Source organism: Miscanthus floridulus, chromosome 1, assembly GCF_019320115.1.
Source record: "Miscanthus floridulus cultivar M001 chromosome 1, ASM1932011v1, whole genome shotgun sequence".
NCBI lineage: Eukaryota > Viridiplantae > Streptophyta > Magnoliopsida > Poales > Poaceae > Miscanthus > Miscanthus floridulus.
Genome location: NC_089580.1, coordinates 41350219 through 41376124, shown reverse-complemented (window position 1 = coordinate 41376124; position 25906 = coordinate 41350219). Strand labels below are relative to the sequence as shown.

The window sequence follows — 25906 nt, the reverse complement described above, 5'->3', positions numbered from 1 at the left end:
CCCATGCCCCCTCACTTCAGACAGGGTCAGAGCCAACCCAACCCGCTCCTGCCCGGCCTGTGGGTCGCTATGACCTCCGGCTCAGGGCTCCCCAACCAGAGCAGCGGCTGGGGCGTCCCCCGACTACGAGTCGTGCGTCGATCGGGCACCAGTCTACCCCTCAGACTGCCCGGACTATTCGGCTGCACCCACGGTAGGTGGGGCCTCCTCCGGCTACAAGTTTGGTGTCAGCACCGGCCCTGTCGCCGCATAATCGCTGGGCCGCTCCTCGGACTGCCCAGCTCATCCAGCCGCGTCCGCCACAAGCGACGACGGAGCTGGCAACGCCGCCGAGGGGCGCGGTGACCAAGTCCGCTTCGCCGCTTGCTCGCCAACAGTGTCCGCGCTAGCCACACGCTTCTTCAACATAGGAACCTCCGCACGCCGCGCGGCCTCCTGCTCCTCACCAGCAGACGTCGTCGTAGGGTCGCGACGCACCGCCGAGGTCGCGACGACCTCCTAACTCTCCTCCTTATCGGAGAAGACCATGTTGTCTAGATCCGTAGGATCATCCGACGTGAGTTCCGACTCGGCGTCGCTCCTACGTTCCCCAGCCTTCACACGTCGGGCGACCTCCTTCTTCTTCTCTTCTTTCCGCTAAACCTCCTTGGTTCTCTTCTTCTTTCAGGCATCTACCGCCTCCTTTTGGGCGGCCTGCCGGGCCCGGCCCGCCGGCCCCTTGGGAAGGTGTGGTCGAGACTTGTACCTCCCAAGCCCCTATGGAACGCATGAACTGAAATCAAAAAAGAAGAGGGGCAGAGGAAAAAGCATGAGCAAAGTGAGGGAGCATACCAGCGAGGGCACGATCGAGGCATTAAACGGTATGGGTTTTCCCACCACCGTCTCTTTAGGCCTCAGCTGCAGCACTTGGCTGACACAACTCTAGATCTCGTCATCTGACAGCTCCTCTGGTGACGCGAGGTCTAGGTTCGACTGGCCATCGTACTTCCACATCGGGTGCGTCCTCTCCGCCAACGGCGTGACCCGACGGTGGTAAAGGGTGTGGAACACCCGCACCCCATCGAGGCCATCCCTTACAAGCTTCTAGAGCTCCTCCTTGATGGCCTCCACCTTGTGCCTCTTCATGTGGGCACAGCCCCACGACCAACTCTTCTGCTTTACCGGCCTCCCGCCGGTAAACACCAGAAACGGCGCCCCCACTGGATTCCTAATGTAGAACCATTCCCCATGCCATCCTTGGTTGGAGTCACATGGGGAGTACGTAGGATATGAGCCTCCCACACGTGGCTTCCTCTACAGGGTGAAGCCTTATACCGGAGCAATCTTGGCCAAACTCCAGTCCACCATGGCTCTCCCAGAGAAGAAGAGCCAGAAGAGGTCCATGTGTGGCTCCATCTCGAGGAAAGCCTCGTAGATGGTGACAAAGCCAGCGATGTGTAGCACCCCCATCGGATTAAGGTGCTATAGTTCCAGACCCCACTCATTGAGGAGCCCACGTAGGAACTAGTGCGCGGGGTATCCTAACCCACGCTCGTGGAAGGTAAGGAAAGACACCACCTTATCGGGACGAGGTTGTAGGAACTCCTCCTCCATCCCAGGGACCCTCTAGTGCGTCACCTCCCATGGCGGCAGGAACCCCTTCGTGCCGAATGCCTCCAGCATCGACGCCCTCACGGTGGACGACCTCTAGTCCAACATTTTGTGAGTACCTCTCTTCTCCCTTGCCCTCTCCCCTTCTTTCCTAGAAACCTCCACAGCTCTCAGGAATGCTCACGGCAAAGAGGAGGAGAGAAGGCGGCGGTAGACGAAGAACAGGTAGGAGAGCGGAACAAAAACCCTCTCCTCTCTCCTACTTAAGGAAAAGGGAGCGGCGGTTATGGAGGGACACACCGATCGGGGAAGCCGGAACGACAGGGCGAGATTTTTCTCTTTCTTTCATTTAATGCAGATAAGACGTGCCTTGCTCGATGGAATAGCTCCTGATCGAACGGGACATGGCCTAGCCGTGGCCCACCACTACCGCACGATCAACCACTACCACATGACGGGCATAGGAACCAAAGCGCCACCGCACGCGGATGGCTCCCCACTTCCCCAGGCCAGACCTAAAGGAACCAGAACGATAGGTAAGGATAGACACTGACTGACAGGTAAGGAAGCGAAGGGGCGCCCCATGTAGGCCATGCTGACTCCATCGCGGACGACGAGCATGGGTCCCGGTCAGACATTTCCGACTGAAGCTCTCTGAACCCCGTCACTCGGGTCGTTAGGGTCCTAGTCGGACTTTTCCGACTGAGGCTCTCCGAGCCCCATCACTCCAATCGTCAAGGTAAACATTACCAAAATCCCCTCTATTTCATTACAAATCATTCATACATCCATATGTGCATTCATCTCATACGCCTGAACCCCCGAACGGTTAGGGCATGACCCGCCCGAGGGCTCGGGAACTAAGCATCGCACGTGCAGCGAAATGCACTAGAACGCTCCGTGTTGCGCCACGAAGCGGTGGCTTGCCTCATTCAACATGAGCAACCAAACAGAGCCAGGGGAGAAAACCGTAGATGAGCACCGTGCGGCCGTCGCCCGGTCTGCCAAACTGGGTCATCTCAACCTTCTCGTTCGATCCTGAACCTCTCGCCAGACCCACAGAATCTCCATCGAGGGGAGGCCGTCAGGCCACCCGGGTCGATCTCCGAAACGACCTAGGCATCTGCTGGGTTGCAGGTAAAGGAGTAGTGGAATGCCACAAGAGGGCTATGCCGACCCCATCATTAACGATGGACCCGGATTCCACTCGATCACACCCGTTAGCGAGCTCACCGAGCTATTCTTTGAGCCCGAGCGATCGGGATAGGCGACGAAACTCAGCCCCTCCGGTTGTGAGGAACCGGATGGGGTAGCACAAAACAACTCACATCGACCCCCACGAAGGCCCGACAAGGCTCGGGGGCTTAAATGCCATGGGACCGCGACTCTGAACTTGCGTCGACAGGATTGGCGACATCCGGCTATAGCTCTTGGGACCGCGACTCCAAACTCGCGTTGACGGGATAGGCGACATCCGACTACAGCTCTTGGGACCATGACTCTGAACTCGCGTCGACTGGATCGGCGACATTCGGCTATGGCTCTTGGGACCGCGACTCTAAACTCGCGTAACGGCTTCACTAACTAAAACTAACTCTCTCGATCCACGGCGAGCACCGACGCCTAGGTCTACTCGCGACTCCACCTTACCCGGTCCCACAGCGCGCACCGACACCAAAAATCAAACTCTGTTGCATCCAAAACTAAACTTCCTCGCCCGATCCCCGGCACGCACCGACACCGGGATCAATAAGTTCTATCTCAAAACCAATCCCCGTGCTTAAAAACACCTCGGCTGCACAACGACGCCATGGTTAAACAAAATTACGTCTTAAAACTCAAAACACGCGCACCCACAGACACAACACAAAGAACCCCCCAGCCGGTTCCGGCCGAGCCACCCGGGGGCTCGGGGGCTACACCCGCGGGTGCACTCGCGCGCACCCGCCAGCAAGACAAAAAAATCCCCCGGACGATTCGGCTCAAATTGCTCGGAGGCTCAGGGCTCCTGTCGGGTTCATAAACCCGGGGTCCCTCGAGACCCGGCTTTCACGGCCGGGCTCGGCCCAGGAAAACAACATATAGTTCATGAGCTGGCCTAAAAATCTAAAACACAGCGGGCCAGAAGGGTAGTCTGATCGCCGACCAGAAGGTCTACCCTTAAGAACAAGCGTCTGCCCGACAACTTCTTCGGCCCACCTCTCCGACCGGAGCGCTCGGTCTGGGCACCAGCCGTCTCTGAGCAATTTTCTCCAATCGGAAGGCCTGAAACACTGCTCCCTACTCCGACCCTGCGACCGGGGCTCGTGGGAACCCTGCTTACCGTTCTCCTCCGACCGACGCACCGAGAGCCGACTGGAGCCATCCGACCGAGGGCTCCCCGTTCGGAAGGAACCAGAAGACGTGCGAAGAAAGGCAAGGCATGGCACACAAGTCAAAACCACTGTACCAGGGACCATACCCTATACGAAATAGTGCTCTACAGCCACCCTGACACAAAGTATTATAGGGGCTGCTAAAAACTCCCATACGGTAAGCCCCCCGCGTGTCTTAGACGTCGATCGCAGTATGGGCTCCAGGATTTGCCATACCAGGTGAACATAGCGTGGCTCCTCACATGCCACTAGGCATCAAGAAGTATTTACAGGTACCAACGTCCATCCTTCCTAAAGAAGATAGCTCGACCTTCTGTGCACATCTGATATCCTACAGCGACATCGACAAGTATTGGGGGGTGTCAACCATTATCCAGTTTTCATCATCATAGGCAGTAAGGCTTAGAAATATACATACTCTCTCCCTCTCACCTGTAAAGCCATCCCCTTCATCTATAAAAGGGGATGCGCTCCCTCCAACGGAAGGGGATCGACTTCATGAAGCTCAGACTCACTAGATCGACATCAACACCTTACAACCACAAGACCACCAAGTTTCGACCGCAACCCTTTTGGTCGGAGCCAACCAAACCTTTTGTATACCCCCTCCTTTTTCCTTCTTGTTTGTAACCCCACTACAGACTTCGAGCACCTGGGCTCAGGAATAAAGTCACCGACCGACCCCGACTGGACGTAGGGCATGTTGCCTGAACCAGTATAAATCCTGTGTCATTGAGTGCTAGGCCATCTCCGATCACAACGTACAGCAAAACTATAAATATTTACTAGTTGGTCACTTTCTACACCGACAATCATGTTCTTTATCACAGCCAAACATTTCTTGTTGGCAGTGACCCACTTTCTATGCTCAAGGTCATAGGACATCTTTTGGGATTCCAAATTCCTCTCTCTAGTTGCCTAAGCAACATTAACCTCGTTTGTCTCCCTCACCGGTGCCACAGGCTCAGTGGGATACAGTGAGGTGACTACACAGTCCACCTCACCCAAGATGAAGGCCAGATCAATCTTTTTCTTCTACTCTGTGTAGTTGTCACCTTTAAGAGTGGGGATCTCTTTGATACAACCCATCAAGTTGTATCCGCCTGAAAACACAATTCATATAGAGTGAGAACATAAAAAATAACAATAATTGTATGCCTTGATTCCAACGTGGTCAAAATTAAAACATATAACTGTTCTTATACACTAATTCTACATCACCATTGGGCAGAAATAGAATTAATGCATGGAAAACTTATGATTAAACATTATAATATTGCTATTATCAACGTTGGTCAGAAAAATAACAATATTATAGCTTACTGATTAAAATTGACTACTCTTCAAATTAAATTCTCCCGTTGGTTCGAATTTAATTAGAAGATTATTAACTTTAACATTGCAGCGGAAAAATAATTCAATTTAATGAACTTTACCCACAGAAAAAATCTCTTTTCTATTTTCTTTAAGCCATTTATTCATTTTCCAGGAAATAAAACTTTTACTAGAAAAAAATAGCTTCATCCTTTACTGGCAATTCGGCCCAAACGCGAAACCGGCCCATGGCCCACGGCCGTGCGAGCCCTGTGCCGCGTGCTCCCCCTTGCCCAGGCCACAACTTGGGCCTGGGCCGAGAAAGTGGCCTCGCGCCCTCGCCCGCCTGGGTCAAAAGGCGGCCCGATCAGCGCTGGCCGTTCATTTTGATTCGACAGCCGAGCAACGATGTCGCTGGATCAAAAATCCCCCAGCCGCGGCTGCCCCTGAACCCTAATTCATTTCGTGTCTTCCTTTCTCTCTCTTCGCCGCTCTCCTTCTTCCTCAGCACAGCAGCAGCGAGCAGCGACCGAGTGAAAAAACGAGAGAACACGGCGCTGTTGCCAGCCCCTTCGCCGGCGCGTGCGCTCCCCACGTGGGTGAGCGCACCGCCGTCGAGCGGACTAGCGGCGGCCTTGGCCGGAGCTCGCACGACTTGGCCGTCTTCCTGTGCATCGGCGAGGCGGCAGCGCGGTGCACGACGAGGTAGGCCCCTTCCCCTTTTCCCCTTCTTCTCCGATTTGGATCTTCTTCTCTGTTCTTCTCGGATTTCATCCGATTGGGGATTAGAGTTAGGGTTACTTCAAGTTAGGGTTAGGGTTTGACTCACTGGAGTCACTGTTCATCTTCCCCATCTTCTTCGTGGGTTTGAGCTCGGATTCGGGTTCTTCATGAAGTTGAGTCCCTTTTCTTACTCCTTTCCTTCACCCAGTTCGGGTTAGGGTTCGGTGACCCTCTTTTTAGATCCGAAAACCGAATCTCTCACCTCCTTCTAGCTGCTACTCGATTTTCTCATCCTATACGCTAGATCTATACCCAGTGAGGCTTTGGTACCATTGTAAAACTTAAAACAGGATCTCTAGGCATAGAACTAGCATGTCTACTTGCTATTGAATAAAACCATGAGTTCTAGAATATGTACTAGTGCAATAACAGTAGATAGAACGAGAGAAAGAGAGGGGTGAAGGGTGCAAACCATCAACTGCCTTGGAGGAAGATGGGCTCGCCATCGCAATGCTTGGCGATAACCCGGTGGCAGTAGAGTAGCGGTGTCGTCCGAGGTCGGTGTAGACTCCGCATGGTAGCCCGGCGTCGTAGCAGTCCTCCGGCGAGACGCAGAGGCGGTGGCGACGCTTCCCGTCGCTGGCAGCGTCCCCTCTGTGATCGGCTAGGGTTTAGGACTGTAGGTGGAGTGCTAGGCGGCTCAGACGAACCTCGTGACTCGAGCGCCCCGGCCCCCACCTCCTATTTATGACGCTATGCGACGGGGGCCCACCAACTATATTAGAGTTGGGCGCCCCCGATCAGGGCGCAGATCCAATGGCCCAATAGGCCAGTGGAGATCAACTAACAAGAATCAGTCTTCACGCGTCCTGTTGTCGGACCAGCTACGGTGCTTCCTCGCCTTGCGCTTGATCCTGGCACATCGCTGCTCGTAGCCATTGGATGTGCCATGCCGACGGCTGTGGCATGGTGGTGCAAACCGCAGTTGCGACAGTGGGCAGTGTGCCATAGGCGCAGCCCGCATGGGTCCCTGCCTAGCGGCGGTGTCCGGGCCGAGGACGACGACAGTGAGTTATTAGCGTCGTCGTTGGAAATGGTGGCCATGCCCCTATGGCCGCAGACTAGACAGCTCGAAGCCGGATATGACGGTGCCGAGGTGGTCGTCACCCTCCCCCATCCCCGCACCTCGCCAGTCATTAGATCTCCATCTCGCCTGGATCGCATTGGGTTTGGATACCATGGACGCGGTGATGGTCCAGGAGGTGGTGGTGTGCTTGGGGAAGGCGCAAGGCTGGTGGTGGACGGTGTGTGTGGGTGGTGACCATGGACTCGCCTGTCTTCTTGGGCGAACTCGGCGCCGCGAGGGCGAGCTCAGAGGGTGAGCTCTGATGGTGATGTTGGGTCGGGTATATCAGCCCAGGCCATTGGACACCGAGGCCCATTCATTCAAATCCGGCTATTTATAATTTGATTTGTTTTTGTCTACTAGCACCCGATTATTGGTCTTTAATTCTTCATGGAATTTGGGAGAGATGTTCTTGCTGACACCCGAATCTCGATCTTTAGTTTCTAACAAGTATGAGCTGTTCTGGTACCGTTGGCCAAAATACAAAACCAGGTAAGAGACAGTCTAAAAGTCCTAAACCAGCAGCATGCATGATGCTCTAACCCACACTTTACAGTAGCATATAGTTTCGATTTGCCGTTTGTAGAGATCGAGTACAAAATGCTAGTATATATATCCACGGGGCTAGCTATTACTATTAGCTCTAGACAGCATCATCAGCCCTTGTGCGGCCTGGAACTCGTACTTGGTAACATTCCACGCGCGCGCGGCTGCCTCTGCCTCGGCCAGTTCGTCAGCAGCCTCATCATCCTCCGTCGTGAACATGGCGGCACCGCCACCAGCTTCTGGCGATGATGGTGGCGCGGCTACGTCGTTTGCCGCACCACCGGTGTTCGAGTCAAACGATGATTGTGTGGCAGCCTCCACCTCCAGTACCATTACCATTAGCGCACCGCCGGCCTCTCGCTCCTCATCCTCTGTTCCATCGCCCAGCGACAATGGTGCAGTCACCTCGTCGCTCCGGCCGGCACCGCCATGGAGCTCTGATGAAGTCGACGGTGCGTCATGCGCTACCTCGCCCAGAGCACCAGCCTGTTCCTCGGGTGCCTTCGCACCAACACCATCAGGTTCCGACGGGGACGATGCGGCCTCGGCCGCCTCTATTGCACCACCACCACTAGGCTCCGACGGGGACGATGGTGCGGGTGCGGCGGCCGCCACCTCGCCAATCACGCCAGCGTCCTCGTCTCCCTCCTCGTTCGCATCACCCACAACGTCCTCCATAACAGCGGCGGCGGCGCCATTGTTCAGCATCAGCTGGGGCCTCTTCTGTTCCACTTCGTCCAAGGCGGCGTCGGCGTGCGCGGCGTCGCCTCTGCGGTAGTGCAGCATGACCATCCCGACCTTGCCCCCCGGCGGCCGGAACAACCACAGGTCCAGCATGACGTCGTCGTCCACCGGCGCCGGCTCGTTTTTGCCGACGACGAGGCCGTTGTGCCTGAGGAAGTCGCCCCACTTATTGATGAGCCGGTAGGCAACGTTGCATTCCAGGAACCTGAACATGAGCTCGTACGCGTCGCCGCCGCGGTCGTACGCCGTGAGCGGCAGCCCCGCGCCGTGCGCCTTCTCCTTTTCTTCCTCCGTCATGAACGCGCAGAGCGGGAACTCGGCGTCGTCGGCGCGCCATTTCTTGCACGACATGAGCAAGCGCGTCTGCTGGATGTCCCTGTCGCACCTGGTCAGAAACCTGCCGTAGAGGCGCACGGGGGCGGCGACGCCGAGGACCCTCAGGGTGGTCCGCAGCCTGTTGCTCACGACGCCGATCCTGTCGAACGAGTAGTCCGCGTCGGACCCGGCCGATGACATCCCGTCTCTCCCCGTGCCGCACCAGAACCAGGCGCTGCTGTCCTTCTTCACTGGCTTGTTCTTGGGTTTCGTTCGTGGTTTCTTTGGCTTCTTGGGTTTCGTTCTGGATGGTTTGAAGCCGGCCACGGCGGTGCTCCGGTGGGACCGGATGGCGTCGCCCAGGAGCTTGCCAGCAAGAGGGCGGCGAGAGACCGCTACGCATGCGTCGTCGTCGTTCATGATCGGCGTCTTCCCCTTGCGGTAACGCTCATTCTCCGCCCAGTCGACGGCTGGCTCAGCCTCACTACTGCTCGCCGACGACGCTGCCGCAGCAGCAGCAGCCTTATCGTTGTGCGAAAGCGCTGGTGGCATGCCGCCTAATATACCGACGCCGCGGTCGTTCGCCTTCGGCTCCGGCTCCTCGATGGGATTAACTAACCGGTGCTTCTTGGCCCGTGGGACGTGCTCGGCGCCGCCGCCTCCGGTCGACGAGGCAGGTCGCTTATTGGATGCCACCGGCGTCGTCGCCGGTGGTGACGCATTATTGGAGACGCTAATACCACCGTGATCGCCACCGTCGGGCTCCTCCTTGCGCCGCCACGAGGCGGCGCTCCTCGGCCGCCGCGGGACGTTCATGAACAACGGATCTGGCGTCGTGTCGTCGTCGTCGCCGGCCATGTCGTATGGGTGAGTATCCGTGCCGAACTGCCGATCAAGGCGAGAGACCGGGTCGATCGTGCGTGCCGCGCTCCAATGCAAGGCGTAGTAACAAGCACACAAGGAGTATATAAGGAAGTGGAATCGGACAGGGACAGGACTAGCTACGTAACTGTCGAAGTGGAATCGGATTGTATTGTTCATGGACTTTCCTTTCCGGGGCTTAACTAACCTTTGTATTGTATCGGACAGGGATAGGAATTGGATTAGCGTCCGGGACGAGTACGGTGGCTTCGTTTCGTTGCCTTCCCTTTCTGTTTGTGGCCACCCAAGACACCACTCGTCGAGCAGTCGGGCAAGAGATATGATCAGTGTTGTTATTATTCCCATGTGCTAGCTGTTAGCCTTGATGACGGAATTCTAAGGTAGAACATGAACTCCATTTCATAAAAAAACAAAAACAAATGAAACTCGCACGACGAAACATGAACGTGTTGATTGATCCACCGTTTCACTCGGGAACTATTTCTTGAAGACATTGGCGGCGGCGTCCTGGACGATCAAACAGCAGGACACCAAAGTTACAGGCTTACAGCACATTATTATATAATATATCGCGAATGCGTGCAGGCATGAGCTAATCTCAGTCGGACGTCGCCGGCGCCGGCGCCGGCGCGCTTTCCAGGCCCACCAGCTGGGTCATGTCCTTCTCGCACAGGTCCGGGTGCGCCGTGAACGAGCACGTCTCCTTGACGTTGATCGTGGCCACCGCACCCCACACGGAGACGGAGAGGACGGCGAGGACGACGACGAGGCCGCGGAGAGCAGCAGCACCACCACCAGAGGCGGCCATGTCGATCCTTGCGAGAGGTGCAGCAGGCTTGCAGGTTGCAGCGGAAGGGGATGGACGGATGCGAGAATTTGTTTCATGGAAGCCTGGAGGTGCTCTCTTGTAGCGTGAGGCCGAGAGGGAATTCGCAAGCTCCGCATGCATGCCAGCGTGGCGAGGACAAGCCGGAGACGCGCGTACGGACAGGCGACGTCCATGTCACTCGGTCAACGAGAAAAAAATGTGAGACAAAATTAGGTGATGAGAGAATTGGATTAATCACAACAGCCCTGTTCGTTTCTCTTATAATCTGTCTTTTTCATTTTTTCAGCCGGAACAGTATTTTTCTATCACAATAAATCAGCCGGAACAGTGTTTCGACTTATTTTTTTCAGCGAAGCGAACGGGACCAACTGAGTTCTCTACAATAATTCACAGGCCATTTGATGCGGTACATACACTGGTATCATCATCGTCCTTCTGAAGCTGTTCCAACAACGATTCCATCGTACTTATATAGCTAGGCATGTAATGTTCTTTAATCATGTTGGGCGCGAGCCGTATCTTCCCGTACAAATCCCTCGGCGTCTCGTATATCCCAATGACCTCATCGCTGCTCGTGCCGTCGCCGGTGTTTGGGTCCGGCGGCGGGGGCAGCGCAACCATGTGGATGATCCTCCCAGGAGGGAAGAGCTGGCGCGACGAACAGCCCGCCGAAACCGGTTCTTTCTGCTTATCCTTTCCGACGCCGTTCTGGTTGGGGGCTTCTTCTTCTTCTCCTTCGTCTGTTGGCGGGGGCGATTGTTGAGTGTCCGATGCCGCGTTGCTGTCTGAACCTTCTTGTGATGTGAGGCCTGAATCAGCAGGCTTGTCACACGTCAAATGGTCGCTGTTGACTAGTAGAACGACCGTTTCTTCACAGGCAACAACTTGTTGCTGGCTACAGTCAGTGCTGTGTCCATTTGCTGTAGGCGGTATGGTATTTGCCGATTCTTTGAGCAAAGGCTGCATGCCACAAGGAAAATGTTCTCAGAAATCATAATTCTAGTCTAAAATGAGAGAAAAGAAAACATAATCGTAGTTACTTATTTTTACAGCATGCTCACACTATAGCAAAGAAATACTGTTCACATTAATTTGCTTGGCTTGGTGAAAGAAAGGGGCTTCCCAGAAAACTCAAGACATAAGCAGAAATGCACTTGGTAGGAGTTAATGGGCAGCAGACTATTATATCCCACATGATATACTCCCTCCGTTCCAAAATAGAAGTCGTTCTCGCTTCTCGAGAAATCATTATTTTCAACTTTGACCACTTATGTATAAAAGAATATTAATATTTATAATACATAATTAATATCATTAGATAGATCGTTGAATATACTTTCATAATAAACTTATTTGGAGATATAAATGTTATACGTATTTTCTACAAAGCTAGTCAAAGATGAGAAAGTTTGACCTACACGCATCCCATAACGACCTCTATTTTGGGACGGAGGGAGTATTGAGTATTGTTTACCGCTTGCAGTGTCAATTAAAGGATAATCACTCAAACCTATATGTAGGATCTATTAAATAGTCCTAGACAGAAGTGTTGCTGGCCCACAGTTGCTAGTGGACTAGTGGTATTGGTACTGATTGGGACGGCACATCAGAAAGATTCAGTGGATCTCAACTGCTACTTGTAAATTACAAACCCTGGGTGATTAACCTCATATTTGTACAGGACTCCAGATGTGTCTTAGATACCTTTCATTAAAAATTGGGGAAAAAAATATATCATTGTGTTAACTTGGTGATTTCAGTAACCAGAGCAGCCATAAAATGTTCATGGGTACAAGCTGGGGATATTGAGGGATTTTACCTCAGAAATACTAGAGCCATGATTTGCAATCTTCCCTGTTGAGTTAGAGATGGAGAGCATATGGGACTTGATGAAGGCAACACGCTGACTTATACTGGCGAATAAACCATGGTTAAAGTGATCCTGCACATCATCCAGCTTTGATGATACCATCACCTACCATCAAGAAATGAGACGTCAATTGTGAAGCTAAAATATATTGTGATATCAGAAAATGAGTAAGGTATGCATTGCCATTCAGTGAGGAGTATTTTGTGGTATTTAATACTTTTATTACTCGTCAACTCCTAAAGGAGTCTGCGTTGGCTAAAGTCCAGTAACATTTTATAATCTACTGCAAAGAGTTGCCATCAGGATACCTCAGATCGCAGGCTCTCAGAAGAAACTTTCGAAAATGCTGGCACCACATCATTTCTATTGACAAGAGAAGTGATGAAATCCTTGCCTGACTCCGCCAGCTCCCATGTCATACATGCAGCTAAATAACACAAAAGTTACTTCAGAATGCTAGAAATAATTTTCTACGAAAGAAATATACTTCTGTCACTTCCATAGTCACGGACCCCACCCAGAAACCCAGGTACTTAGAATTCCGGAAATATCCTTGCCTGACCCAAGTATGCGGGGTCATTTTCAACCCTAATTGTAAAACCTCTCGTAAGTAGTTTGCCACGGTCCTTGACCCCGTTACTCGGCCCCATCGAGCAGGGAACTTTGTGACTATAATCGGATAGCATAGATCCCACAAGTCAAATGAAGTTTCATTAGCTTTGCATTCAGCAATGAAATTGCCTGGAAGTTAAAAAAAATGAAATTGCCTGGAAGTCTTTATTATGTCCTCGACTTTAAAATCATGGTTAACTGATGCAAATTCAGGAAAGAAATTTTCCAGAATATAATTAGCATGGATGAGAATCTTGTGTAGTGACTACTTTGCCAACATTCAAACAGAGAAAGGTTAACAAAAGAGACATAAAGTGACCAACTAGCCAACTTCAAACACTGAAACCAAAGGGCATCTGAGAGCCAGACAAGATTTCCAAATGCCAGCACAGGATCTTAGCATTATAAATAAAATGAAAAGTGAGAGCTTCCAAATCGAACTTTCAACAATCAACAAAACTGAAAGTTTGTCAAATTTTACTTACGAGGAGCAAATGCCAGACAGCTGCATGACAAGAACTCATAATGCTCACGGAGAATATAAGTCAGAATCGCTCCAATGCCAGCTCCCATTGAATGTCCAATGACCTAACGAAAAGGATAACACCTAGTTGGATTATATCACATTAAGACATGTAAACCTTATTCTCTGTGCCGAGCACTAATGCTAGCTTCATACAACAGTTTGAAGCAAATCACAAGACGAACTCATAAGCTTAAAAGTTACATATCCAAACCACATTAGCATGTCTAAAATGCTCTACCGAAAGCCTAGGTACATAGGTAGAAAATAAAGTAGAACATCCTCAAATTTGTAATCTCTACACAAAAATAACCAATGAAAGTGCAAGTTTCCATTTATTTCAGCCAGAATATAGACAGTATGAAATGCAACAGTATAAAGCAGTGATATTGACAACAAGATGACTTCGATATCAGTAATTTTACTATGCATACAGCGCATCAATCACCAGAATAACAGTTAATATTTGCAAGCAGCACTTTCGACTACAAGAAAATTAGACAAAATAGAAGGGGCTGTATATTCAGGTACAATAAACTGCAGCATGATGCACATTTATTCATTTCATTCACGTGCAGATAATTAGTGAGAATTACCTTTATGTGGTACCCAGAAAATTCCTGCATTTTGTTATGAAGATGGGGAGTAATAAGTTTTGCAATCCAACGAGCTCCAGCAAGCATCCCACAGTGTGAATATCCTAAAACTACATTGCTGATCTTTCCTTCACTTAGAATTATATGGTGAAAAGGAACTTCAGCAGCAGTTGCTGCAGTCAGGCGCTCTTTAGTGCTGATAGCACCCCGAATGAAAAGCAGCAAGCACTTGGTTCTTTGGTCACACACCAATGCGAAAGAAGGCTGCATGAGCTGCATTGAGCAATGAACAAAGAATAAGATATTCTGTACCAATATATGGGAACGAATGTTAATTATGACCTTAAGCTTAAGTTAACGCCCACGATACTTACTCACCCTCGCCCTAGCCTTGTGAATAAGAATATCTTCTTGTTTGTACCCACCAAACTTCAGAAATGCTGAAAAAGATTTCTTTGAGAAGAACATGCAAAGCTTCAAGTACTCAAGAAGAGAAGATACTTCAGTATATGTCTGATGCCCTTTAAGTTGGAGACAATCATTTCCACTATACTCATGCTGCAAATTACCCTGACATGGCACAGAGAAGAAAATATGTTAACCATATGTCTTCCTACATTGCCTATGAGTAAAATGTGTTCAAAAGAGCAATACAGAGTGGTAATATTATGCAGAGTCGAACTGATTTAGTTGACTTCCAATAATGGAAGAAACAGTTTGCTGGTTCATGAAGGGCTTGGGATGATACAAAGACATGTGAGTGAATTTGTTGGTCTCAATGTGGGACTAGTTCAGTAATATTCATGCAATCATAACTAACAGCTGGATCCATCTGAACAATGCCTGGATCTGTCATGATTCATGAGAACGATGGAAGGACAGGAGAGGTAGATCATTGTGATGCCAGCATCACTAACATGTGTAGCTTTCATTTTCTCTCAAATAGATGCTTGCACAACTATGGCATCATTCGCTGTATGCCTCCAATATTATGATCCGAAGTGCATTATAGACTTATTGTATTACTCAGAAAATCGACAAACTGGATCTTACAGATCCATGACTTCTGAGCATACATACAACCGATCTTAACTCGAGCTCAAGTATTGGGCACATCATTATGATCGGGGCACCGCAAGTGCAAGGTCGTAGTACAGTGACGGTACGAAGTCAGGCAAGCAACTGACCAACAATTCACAAAATATATAGCAAAAGCAACAATTAAAAAAGGACCAAAAGTAAAGGAAACTCAAACCTGTCTTCCAAGTCAATGCAAATCAAACCGTAAAATGTTCAGAAGCTCAACCTTCACACAAACATTTTCAGCAAGTTGAGAAACGGAAACACTCTACTGAAAGCGACTACCTAGTTGCTTCAGCGCTGGAGGTAACAGCACTCGCATTCACCAACCGCAGAAACTAGTTACTGTGATTGTTTGAGCTCTATGGTCACTCTGGTTCGAAAGCCGCTGATCAAATCATGCTATGCTTGATCCCATACCAAAGCAGAGCAAACGAAAACGAAACACGAGCAGAGAAGCAGAGAACGTGGCACACCCTCAGTCAGAGACCGAGTGAACAAGAGACAAGAGAGGGAGAGCAAATGGAGGGATCTAGCTAACCTGACGCTTCATGTGGCGCTTGATCCCGAAGGCAAGCCCGTGGAGGCCCCACCGCCCGACGGTGAACTCCCACGTACGCCGCGCCGTGCGCGCTGCCACCGCGGTCGCCTCGCAGCAGGTCACGGGCGCACTGTCCGGCCACGGCTCCTCCTCCTCGCGGCCGCTCCCCGCCTCCCTTCCCGGACCCGGCCCCGACCCCGACAGCAGCGGCGACGCCTCGTCCTCCTCCCTCTCCCTCTCCGCGTCCGACGCCGGCTGCGTGCAGCAGTTGAGGAGCAGGCAGAGCAGGAGCGCGCCGCCTGACGCAGCTGCCGCAGCAGCAGCAGCGACGACGGCGGGCATCGGGGGCGCCTTGGGATTCGCGGCGGCGCGGGCGGGGAGGAAGGATTTGGGCGATCGCGAGGGAGGGAGGGAGGAAGGCGTTGAAGTGGCGACGGGGTTGAGGATTTGTGTAGGCTTTTATTTTGTGGAAGGGCCCATTTGTAAATTCTGCAAGTTGCAACTTGCAAAGTGAGCCAGGCAGGCAGCCAGGTTTTATTTTGTCCTTAATTAATAATAATAATTCCTTTACAATACAAAAAAATATCTTTTTCGTGACGTCGAAGATATGTAAATAAATTGTTAATCGGTAGGGTGACGATAAACTGTAGTACGCATGGTTACAGAGTTCTTAATGAAACGTGACAAGGCGTTGATTGCAATATTTGAAAAGGTTGAAATGGACCGCTCGGTATGGTCTAGCCGCAATCATTCATTCGGCTGTGGCGTGTCGTAAACGATTGTAAATTTCTAGTCAGAATAGTATTTTTCTCTCACACAAACCAGCCAACAGTCCTTCTTCACAAACCAGCAACGATATCAAAAATAAATATCTTTCTCATGATGTCGAAGATATGTAAATAAATTGTTAATTGGTAGGGTGACGATAAACTGTAGTACGCATGGTTACAGAGTTCTTAATGAAACGTGACAAGGCGTTGATTGCAATATTTGAAAAGGCTGAAATGGACCGCTCGGTTTGGTCTAGGCGCAATCGTTCGTTCGGCTGTGGCCTATCGTAAATGATCGTAAATTTTCAGTCAGAACAGTATTTTTCTCTTACATAAATCAGCCAGCAGTACTTCTTCACGAACCAGCAACGATATCAAAAAAATATCTTTTTCGTGATGTCGAAGATATGTAAATAAATTGTTAATTGGTAGGGTGACGATAACTGTAGTATGCATGGTTACAAAGTTCTTAATGAAACGTGACAAGGCGTTGATTGCAATATTTGAAAAGGCTAAAATGGACCGCTCGGTATGGTCTAGCCGCAATCATTCGTTCGGTTGTGGCTTGTCGTAAACGATAGTAAATTTCCAGTCAGAACAGTATTTTTCTCTCATACAAACCAGCCAGCAGTACTTCTTCACGAACCAGCAACGATATGAACCAGCCAACCGAACAGGCTACTAGTCCTTCTATCGCCCAAAAAATATAATTTTCACAATTAATTTTAAATTTATTTATTAAATTTATAAAAAGAATACTAACATTTATCTTACCAAATAAAAAGTATTATCGAATTAATGATGGAGTATATTTTCATAGTGAATCTATTTAGAGACAATGAATGTTGATATTATTTTCTATGAACTTAATCAAACTTGACAAAATTTGACTTGGCATGGGAGGAGTAATCCGTATAGTAATAATGAATGGATACTATGATTCTACATGTTTTGGTGGGAAAATATGTATAGCTTGAGTTCAAGGCAAAAGACACGGTTGACCTCACTTGAATTATAAGCGAACACCCAGGACTAGGCACAAGCTTGCTTCTCTAGAATAAAAAGAATGTTGTGTTATATTCTTATATACTCCATCTATTTTTTACATGTCATATAACTTATATTCTAAGTCAAACACTTCTAGCCCTATTCGTTGTAGATTAAAGCGGATGTAGCTACAACCTTTTCAGTTTAAACTATAGTACTTAGCAGCGGATAAAGAGCTATTGCAGCTGCAGCGAATACCCCTTGTATCCTTAATTATCAGACCTTTTTTAATATATATATATATATATAGACGAACAGTTTAACAATATGATATTTATGTGTTTGCATCCACTATAGGAATACTTTCATAATATATATAGGTCACATGATGTAAAAACGATTGATTTTTTTGGAACTGATCATCAAAGTTTGAAAGGAGTTAATTATGATAAACCTTTTCTCTGAATCACAATTTAGAATGCAAATACTCGTACATGTACGCAGTCCGCACCTAATACGACATTTGAGGGAGTATGTAAACTAGAGGCTTGCTTATCCGACCAAGACCAATAGCCTTCCTGAAAATTCAGGTGAAAAGAAATTACAGTGGCAGCAACGGCTACGTAATTTTCTGTAATCCAATAATAATGCAGTCCAAATGGCCTTGACCCTGCCCTCCAACCGCGACAAAAGACCAAAAGAGAAAAAACAGTCCACGTAGCGACAGATCTGAAGTGGCAGTGCCAATGCTTGCGTGCCCGTTTTGTGAAAACGACCTCGAACAAATCCGCAATTGGATTGGATTGGATTGGATGGATGGAACCCACAGCCACAGCGCTGGCATGGTTCGTCCGGAAGCTTATCGACTATCGAGTGTGGTGTGGCCCATGTGGGGACGGGTGGGACCGGGAGGACAGCGTGGATCACATGGGGGCGTCTATTGGTCAGCTCGCTGGCATGGAGGAGCGGTAGGGATGAAAACGGATCGCACCGATATTATATTTGTTTTTATATTTCTGTCCGGATTTGGATTCGAATACGGATAGTATTAACTATGTCGGATATGATACGATTGGATATCGACATTATAAATATACGATTTGAGTATTCGGATACGGTATCAGATATTGGATATCCGAACTCAGATACGGACAGATCTCAGTCCCTCTAAACGAATTTGGTTTTGAATACGCCGTACCGTTTTCATCCTAAGCAGGGGGCAACAGGCCGGCGGGAATGATTGCTGGCTGACCACCGCCCGCGCACGGTTTCTCCTGCCGCACGGAGAGACTGACTTGTGGGTCTGCGTCATGTGGGACCCGGATGGCCGGCATCGCGTGGTTTTGGTGGGAGAAACGCACGCCGCCCGCTTGGGCTGGACTGGAGTGGCGTACTGGCGTGCGCTGCGTCTGAAAGAACACGTGGGCCTATTTGCAGTGGGCCGCATCCAAATGATTCGGTCTTCTTGGAAAGGTCGCAGGAGTTTTTTTTTTTAGAATAGGAGTTTTTGAGAAGTTCTTCTTGGAAGGAAAGGTCGCAAGGTTCTCGAAATCACTTTGTTTTTGGAAGGGTGTTTAAAAAAAGTTGAATAAAGGTGATTTAAAAAAAGAAAATCGTAGTTGAGGTACCTGTGGTGGCTAGTCTAACCTGCAGAAGTAGTTGATTGTCTCAAGTCTCAAGGCATTCTCTTTGACTGTGTTTTTCTTTGTTCTTCCTTGCTTGTCAGGTAGTAGCACGGCTGCTGAGACATTACTGTCAGGGTCTCACGGCTCAAAGAGCTACAGGTTCAACGCCGGTGCTTTTTTTTTTTTTTTTTAAATGGGAATTTTGCCATCATCAACCTTTGGGCTTCGCTTGTTTGTCATTATGTAAAAGGGATTCGTTAGAATGCCATTATCGAACCGGATGCATACGCTGAAATGTCATTTTGCTAATTTCACTCCAATTTTATTATTATTTTTATTCCAACCAAACTTTAATTCCCGTTTTACCCCTGTCCCTAAACTCAAAACCTTATCTCTCTCATCATGTTCATCTTCCTCACACGCACACACACCAGCAGGCCGTTGTCGCCCCAATGCACACTTTGCCGCCCCGACACCAGCACGCGCGGCGCTACTCCTGGCCATCCCACCGCCGCTGCCCTTCCCCAGGCCGCCGCCAGCCCCAACGCCAGCCCCACCGCCGCACTGCCACCACCCCGCTGCCGCGGCCGTCCAACGCTGCGCCGCCGCCGTCCAACGCTGCGCCACCGCCGGCTGACGCCGGCTCGCCGCCTCCGAGTAGGCACGCGCCATCGTCCATGACTGAGTAGACGTCCGCCCCCAGCTCGAGCCGTCCCATCACGGACCTCCACTGCACGACATCGCCGACCTCCACCTGAGCACATCAAGCGCAATCGGGGCGATGCTCTTCGTGGCGTTGGCATGCGGCCGCCCGTGCAAGAGCAGCGGTGGCGGGCTAGCATGCGTGTGGTGCTGCGGTAGGCTCGCGTTGGGGTGGTGCGGTGGCTGGTCCCCGTGAGAATGAGATTGGTGCGGCTGCTGGCCGGCATGCGTGCGTGTGTGAGGAGAGAGGAGCAGAGGGAGATGTGCGTGCGAATTGTGAGGAAGAAGTAAAGTTGGCAACGGTACGTCAGTTCCATTGTCTGAGTTTCCTAATAGCATTGGTTTACAGTTTAAACATGTATGCCAGTTCTTTGGTTTTCAATATCTTTGGGTGTTACTGTTCCTTTCATGTCTTCAATTGTTTACATGAGTTATATTGTTCTGTTGTTTTCTTCCTTTTTTATCATAGAGATTTTGAACTTTGGATCCGTTTTCTAGAAATGATTGCTAACTGTCTGATCTATTATTCAGGATACAAGTGAACAGATTGTGTCAGAAGACATTGCATTTCCAGCCAAAGTGCCCCCCTCAGCACCTCCATTGTCTGAGTTTGTTCATTCCTTTTTTGCGAAAGCGCCTTCACTTTCCCAATTTCATGAGAAAAGAGACGGAGTGACAGAGGAAAAGTTGGTCGACAAGGATCAAATTTCAGAATCTTTTGGTTCGTTGATCATACAGGAAATGGCAGGCACACTGACAAATGCTGGAAAACCAATCCAGTCAGACAAGCAGGATCCAGTTGATGCAAAGCTGCAGAAGAAACTAGGCTTGTTAGATTCTGCTCTCCCTTTGCATTTCAAAGATGATGTGTTCCCTGACAAAGAAATTCCACAATGGAATGGTGCTCAAAAAAGTTATTGGAGTGATTATATTTGTATGCTCCATATGAATGTCTTTTCGTTTTAGTATCGCATCTGACATGACCAATCTTTATGCTGGACAGTGTAATAACCAAGAATCAGGTAGTGCTGGACAAGGTGTGAAAGCCTGGACCATGGTGGCTAATACAGACAGTATTCTTGATGACGAATCTAGGAAGGCTATTATGCTGTTAAGAGGCCTAAAAGGAACTCATCTGTTCATACCGAGGATTGGTAAGTTCAGAGCAAATACAACTGTTGTAAATGTTTCAAATTTATTCTGTTATGCTCCCGTCACCAAATGTTTTGAAATTTGAACAAATGTCTGCTTGCATGCATCATTCATTCTGTTGCCTATGATACTCTATACAATACTCCTTCTCAACAAGTCAACCTATGCTTATAATGTCAGCAATTTAAGGGCTGTTAGCTTCTGCATTTTTTACATCTTAACTGTCCTTTCAGGCTGTTAAGTGATGCTTCACGGGTTTTGATTGTTATTTCCTCCCATTTTACGAATTGGTTTAATCCATCTTGCCTGTGATATCTGCATTGCGTGCCCCTGTTTGATTGTGGCAGAGATCTACTTGCACTTGCCCACTGAATTACTACTAGTGTGTGCTACTTGCAGTTGCTGACTTTAGTACTACGCTTCTCTTTACTGTCTCCACAGTGATCAGGGAGTTAGATTCCATGAAGCAGCGGGAGGGCACGGTCAACAAAGGCGACCACCATCGACTGCGCCCTCGTCTTCAGCAGGCTCCGGAGCGACGAGAAGGTTGTTGTCCTGTCCAACAGCGTCACGCTAAGATCAAAGCCATGGCAGAGGTACGGTACCACCACTGTGAACCATCATCACTTGCATTCAGTCATTCAGATGACCAATGTCTGCTCTCTGTCTCTGCTGGGCATTGGAACCGAAACTGCTTGGTTGCACGCGCAGGGCTTGCCTTGCGAGGGAGCGAAGGAGTCCCGTGAGTCGCTGATGGACCCGTCGTCCAGGCGGTTCATGTGGGCGGCCCGCGCACCGCGGGGGTCGGCGTGGTCGTGCCTGGACGCGTCCGCGCTGGCGGAGAACTACTACAACAGCCACCACCACCACCACGCGATGAAGCGGAGGGTGGTCCCGGCGAGGCCCGCCCAGGCCGCCAAGGGCCTGAACCGAAGAAGAAATGATGGATGAGGCATGTGGGGCAGGGATAAAACAGGAATAAAAGTTTGGTTGGAATAAAAAATAATTAAATGCGAGAGAAATAGAGATAATGGCATTCTAGCTAGGGTTCCCAGTTTCATAATGGCATCCTAGCGAATCCTATTTACACGATGACAAACAAGCGAAGCCCAAATCTGATGATATTTTCTCTGTTTTTTTAGCGGTGCTCATAGTAGGTTCTTGCCACACCTACCTGGCTTATTTCTTGGCATGGAGAATTGAGAATTCCAAGAGAGAACCGCGCAGGTAGGCGCAAGGTGCAGTTGAATGTGAACAGTGAGAGCAGAGCATGCGATGATACGTGCCTGCCACTACCAAACCAGGAGTATGATACTGATGCTACTGAATGTGAATGACTGATGAATGTCATCGCCGCCGACGGCACCACGTACGACGTCATCGATCGGGGAAACCGATGTAAAACCAGAAGAACACGATGGACTACGTACACGCTGACTTTTGCGCTCCGCAAGCAAGCAACCTGTAGCTAGCCTTGGCACGTTGAGGTAACAGGACAAGAGCGTAGTCCACGTCGTGTCCTGGCCCGTCATTGCAGTTCCGAGTACATATGCATATACCGCTCCTGCAGTCCTGCCCAGCGGTGAAGCTAGAGCAAAATGATGAGGATGCACCTCTTAATTCATAACTACACTGGCCGATATGATGTTCAATCAAAAATAGCATAACTAATGTACAGCTACCAGATTTTAATATCAAATTCGACTTCTAGCAATAGAGATGAGAATTTGGTCGAAACATAACATTCACCGTTTAACAAAAAGAAGTGTATTCATTGATAGAATGCCAAAATCATGAACAAAACAAGCCCCATATAACAAAATATGTTATTCAGAAGACCATGATGAAGATCCCACTAGCCTAAAAGGAAAGAAAACAAATAGATCAATTATTTAGCAAAAAAATTATAGAACTATCGATTAAAAGTAGATACATTGCATTACCTATCAGAGATCATATTTACGCCATTTTCCTTCCATGGTCATGAAACGATGAACCACAACCTCGTTGCTAACTTTCTTCATTTCTTCTTTCTCTAGATAGCAAATAAGTCTATGACTCAAGTGTTGATCACCCATGCGATTAGACAAGCTTGTTTTGACAATCTTCATTCCAGAAAAGCATCTCTCAACTGTTGTAGTAGCGATAGGCAGTACTAGTACAAGCTTCAAAAGTCGATAGACCAATGGATAACAACGATGTTTCCCTGTCTCAACCATTTTTTGAGAGAGCTCACCAATAGTGTTGATGTTGGAGAATCTAGCATCTTCTCGCACATCGGCAATGTAAAGGCAAAGGTAATGACTAAGGTCTCTCAAATCATCAGTACTAAAATCATCAGGATATAGTTTTGCTAAGCCCATCAAAGTCTCCATATCAAAAGCATGAAATCGATCCCTTGGGTCGAAAGCGGCCAAGCAAACAAGCAATTGAGAGCTTGTCTCACTAAAGCGGCTATCAAGCTCTTGAACTAGCCAATCAATAACATCATTAAAGCAATCCACTTCATAGTGATGCTTGTATGTAATTCCTGATTTTTTTCTAGGTTGTCGGGGATCAACATAGGCATCTTCCATTTTCACTCGGTCAATTTCATGCATGTCACAAAACTCATTCACTTCATCTAATAATTTGTCCCGCCCATCTCTTCTAAGATTATTCAAATGGAGTCTAGTTGATTTCACACATCCAATGGCATTTACAATGACTTGATCCGCATCGCAATGCTAATGACAAGGCATTTGTGGCAGTTAATGTAGTCAACATGAGATGCAAATAAAAGGCAAAGTCAAATGATTTGAAGTATACTAGAAGATTTGATACTTGATCTCTATTTTTCCAATCTCTGTCACCCTTTTCAACAACTTTTAGCACTTCAACTATTGTAGCAAACATGTTGACTAAACGTTTGAAAGTTTTGTAATGAGAACTCCAACGAGTATCTCCGGGTCTTTGAAGGCATTGCTCTTGATTTAACCCTGTCCCAGTCTCAAGTTGCCCACAACCTAATGCCTTTGTCACTTGTTCATGATTAATATCTCTAATCATATCCCGTCTCTTATCTGATCCACCCACCACATTTAATAAGATAGAAATCATGCTTAAGAAATTGCTTACGCCCTTATGTTTTCTCATGACTGCCACAATAACTAATTGAAGTTGGTGAGCAAAGCAATGCACATAATAAGCTGTCCTACTTTCTCTCATGATCAATGATTGCAAGTCATTGAACTCACCTCGCATATTGCTAGCACCATCATATCCTTGGCCTCGAACTTGCTTTAAGCTTAGTTTAAACTTTGCAAGTAAAGAATCAATAGATGACTTCAGGTGGGAAGAAGTCGTTTTAGTCACATGCACAACGCCAACAAACCTCTCTTTCACGATCCCACATTTGTCAACATACCTCAAGACCACGGCCATTTGTTCTTTGCAAGAAACATCTCTTGACTCATCAACTAGCAAGCAAAACACATCATTGCCCAGTTCTTCAAGGATAGAGTGTACAATCTCATTTGCAAAACATTCAACAATGTCCCTTTGAATTTCAGGAGCTAGCAAACAACTATTAGCTGCAACATTTGTACTCACCGCTTTGTGTAACTCTAGATCATGTTGTGCTAAGCAATCATAAAACTCCTTGAAGTTCCCTTTATTGTTGGATTCTAGTGACTCATCATGACCACGAAAAGGCAATCCTTGCTTCAACAATAGCCTAGCAGTATCAATGGATCCATTCAACCAAGTAAAATAAGCCTTCTTTGCAGTCTCACTTATCTGATTGTAAGCAACATCTATGTGTTGCCTTCTTTGTAATAAATCATCACACTTCTTCAATGCATTATAGTGTAAGCCACCAACATCACCAACATGTGACTTTAGCCTTCCTTTCCTATGATAATCATTCCAACCATTAACTATAAATGATTCATATCTTGCATCCTTCTTTTCTCTGAATAAGAAACAACAAAAGCAATATGCTATGTCCTTTGACTCACTATATTCAAGCCAACTTCCAAACTCATCAAACCATTTCGGGATAAATCTTCTCGGCTTGTCTCCAATATATGAAACAGGAAAATTACATGTGCGAGGCTGGCAAGGTCCATTTTCCAAATATTTTCTTCTGACCTTTTCTCTACGGTTAGGATGGTAAGCATCAATTTGTTTTCTCAAGCATGGATCATATTTAATCTCCTCTTCCCAATTGAGATCATCTAGACATGAATTTCTGTTATTGTTGGCGGTGTCTGTGTCTGGAGCTTTCCGTTTATAAAACCTCTCCATGATTACCTATAATGTGCAAGCATAATCAAATTGCAGATCCATACTATCATAAATGTATATGCATATACTAAAAAGAGAAAACCCCAATTAATCACTAACCCTAAACTGCAACCTACTCAATTTCAACATATAACCAGGAAGAATTGAAATCGGATGTGAGGCTTAACTTGATTGAAATACAAGATAAATAAATTTAGGGTTTGATTCCTTGCCTTTTCTTTTGGAGCAGAAGTCTAGAACAAAGAGAGCTAGAGAGGCCGTGAGGGTGAGCGCCCTCACATCAGGCTATTGCCGCGGCCATCGGGCGCTCGGCTCGGCTCGACGAGATGACGACAGGGAAGGGGAAGGGGCGCCGGCGTCAGCAGCCAGCAAGGATCGTCGCCGGCATGGCGGCGTCAGTACCTTGCCGCCCCTACCCAACTGCCCTTGCGTAGTTGCGTCGCTGGCTCGCTGCGTCAGGCGAAACGCCGCGACCTCCTCGCCCCTCGCGGACTCGCGTGCGGCCACGGCGAAAATTCCCGTGGAGACAGCCGTGCATGGAGACTCGATTGGCATCCTTCTCCTGGAAGCAACCTGCGACGTGGGCTTGGGCCAGTGGGGGTTGCCTGCTTTTGGGCCGGGGGGGTGCACAAACGGTGGAAATTTGCTCCTCATAACATAGTTTCGATTTTGGCCTGGGTGCCTGGGCATCCAGCGCTCTCAACGTGGCCTCACCCG

At 48.6% G+C, this 25906-nt stretch overlaps 2 protein-coding genes and 1 pseudogene across 2 annotated transcripts; 1 reads left to right on the top strand and 2 right to left on the bottom strand.

Moving 5' to 3' along the window:
• Positions 1-10038: 10038 nt before the first annotated feature.
• LOC136497225 (uncharacterized) lies at positions 10039-16153 on the bottom strand. Its single transcript, XM_066493048.1, has 7 exons — positions 15667-16153; positions 14424-14615; positions 14046-14318; positions 13412-13514; positions 12623-12741; positions 12264-12419; positions 10039-11404 (listed from the first exon to the last, which is right to left on the bottom strand). Exons 1-7 carry the CDS (start codon positions 16006-16008, stop codon positions 10832-10834), a joined length of 1758 nt encoding a protein of 585 aa, XP_066349145.1. The 5' UTR covers positions 16009-16153; the 3' UTR covers positions 10039-10831.
• A 3350-nt stretch (positions 16154-19503) lies between these two features.
• LOC136480645 (FHA domain-containing protein PS1-like) lies at positions 19504-21906 on the top strand. Its single transcript, XM_066478130.1, has 5 exons — positions 19504-20052; positions 20282-20580; positions 20754-20904; positions 21344-21498; positions 21614-21906. The coding sequence occupies exons 3-5, from the start codon at positions 20805-20807 to the stop codon at positions 21851-21853; spliced, it is 495 nt and encodes a 164-aa protein (XP_066334227.1). The 5' UTR covers positions 19504-20052; positions 20282-20580; positions 20754-20804; the 3' UTR covers positions 21854-21906.
• Positions 21907-22848: 942 nt separating this feature from the next.
• On the bottom strand, positions 22849-25879 carry LOC136455338 (uncharacterized; annotated as a pseudogene).
• Positions 25880-25906: the final 27 nt, after the last annotated feature.

Coding starts and splice junctions, on each gene's coding strand:
- LOC136497225 (XM_066493048.1), bottom strand. CDS start 16,008: ATGCCCGCCGTCGTCGCTGCTGCTGCTGCGGCAGCTGCGTCAGGCGGC. Junction 13,515..14,045: donor TTTCTGGGTACCACATAAAG/GTAATTCTCACT, acceptor CCTTTTCGTTAG/GTCATTGGACATTCAATGGG. Junction 12,742..13,411: donor CTGTCTGGCATTTGCTCCTC/GTAAGTAAAATT, acceptor TGTGTTATTTAG/CTGCATGTATGACATGGGAG.
- LOC136480645 (XM_066478130.1), top strand. CDS start 20,805: ATGGTGGCTAATACAGACAGTATTCTTGATGACGAATCTAGGAAGGCT. Junction 20,905..21,343: donor TCTGTTCATACCGAGGATTG/GTAAGTTCAGAG, acceptor CTGTCTCCACAG/TGATCAGGGAGTTAGATTCC. Junction 21,499..21,613: donor AGATCAAAGCCATGGCAGAG/GTACGGTACCAC, acceptor TTGCACGCGCAG/GGCTTGCCTTGCGAGGGAGC.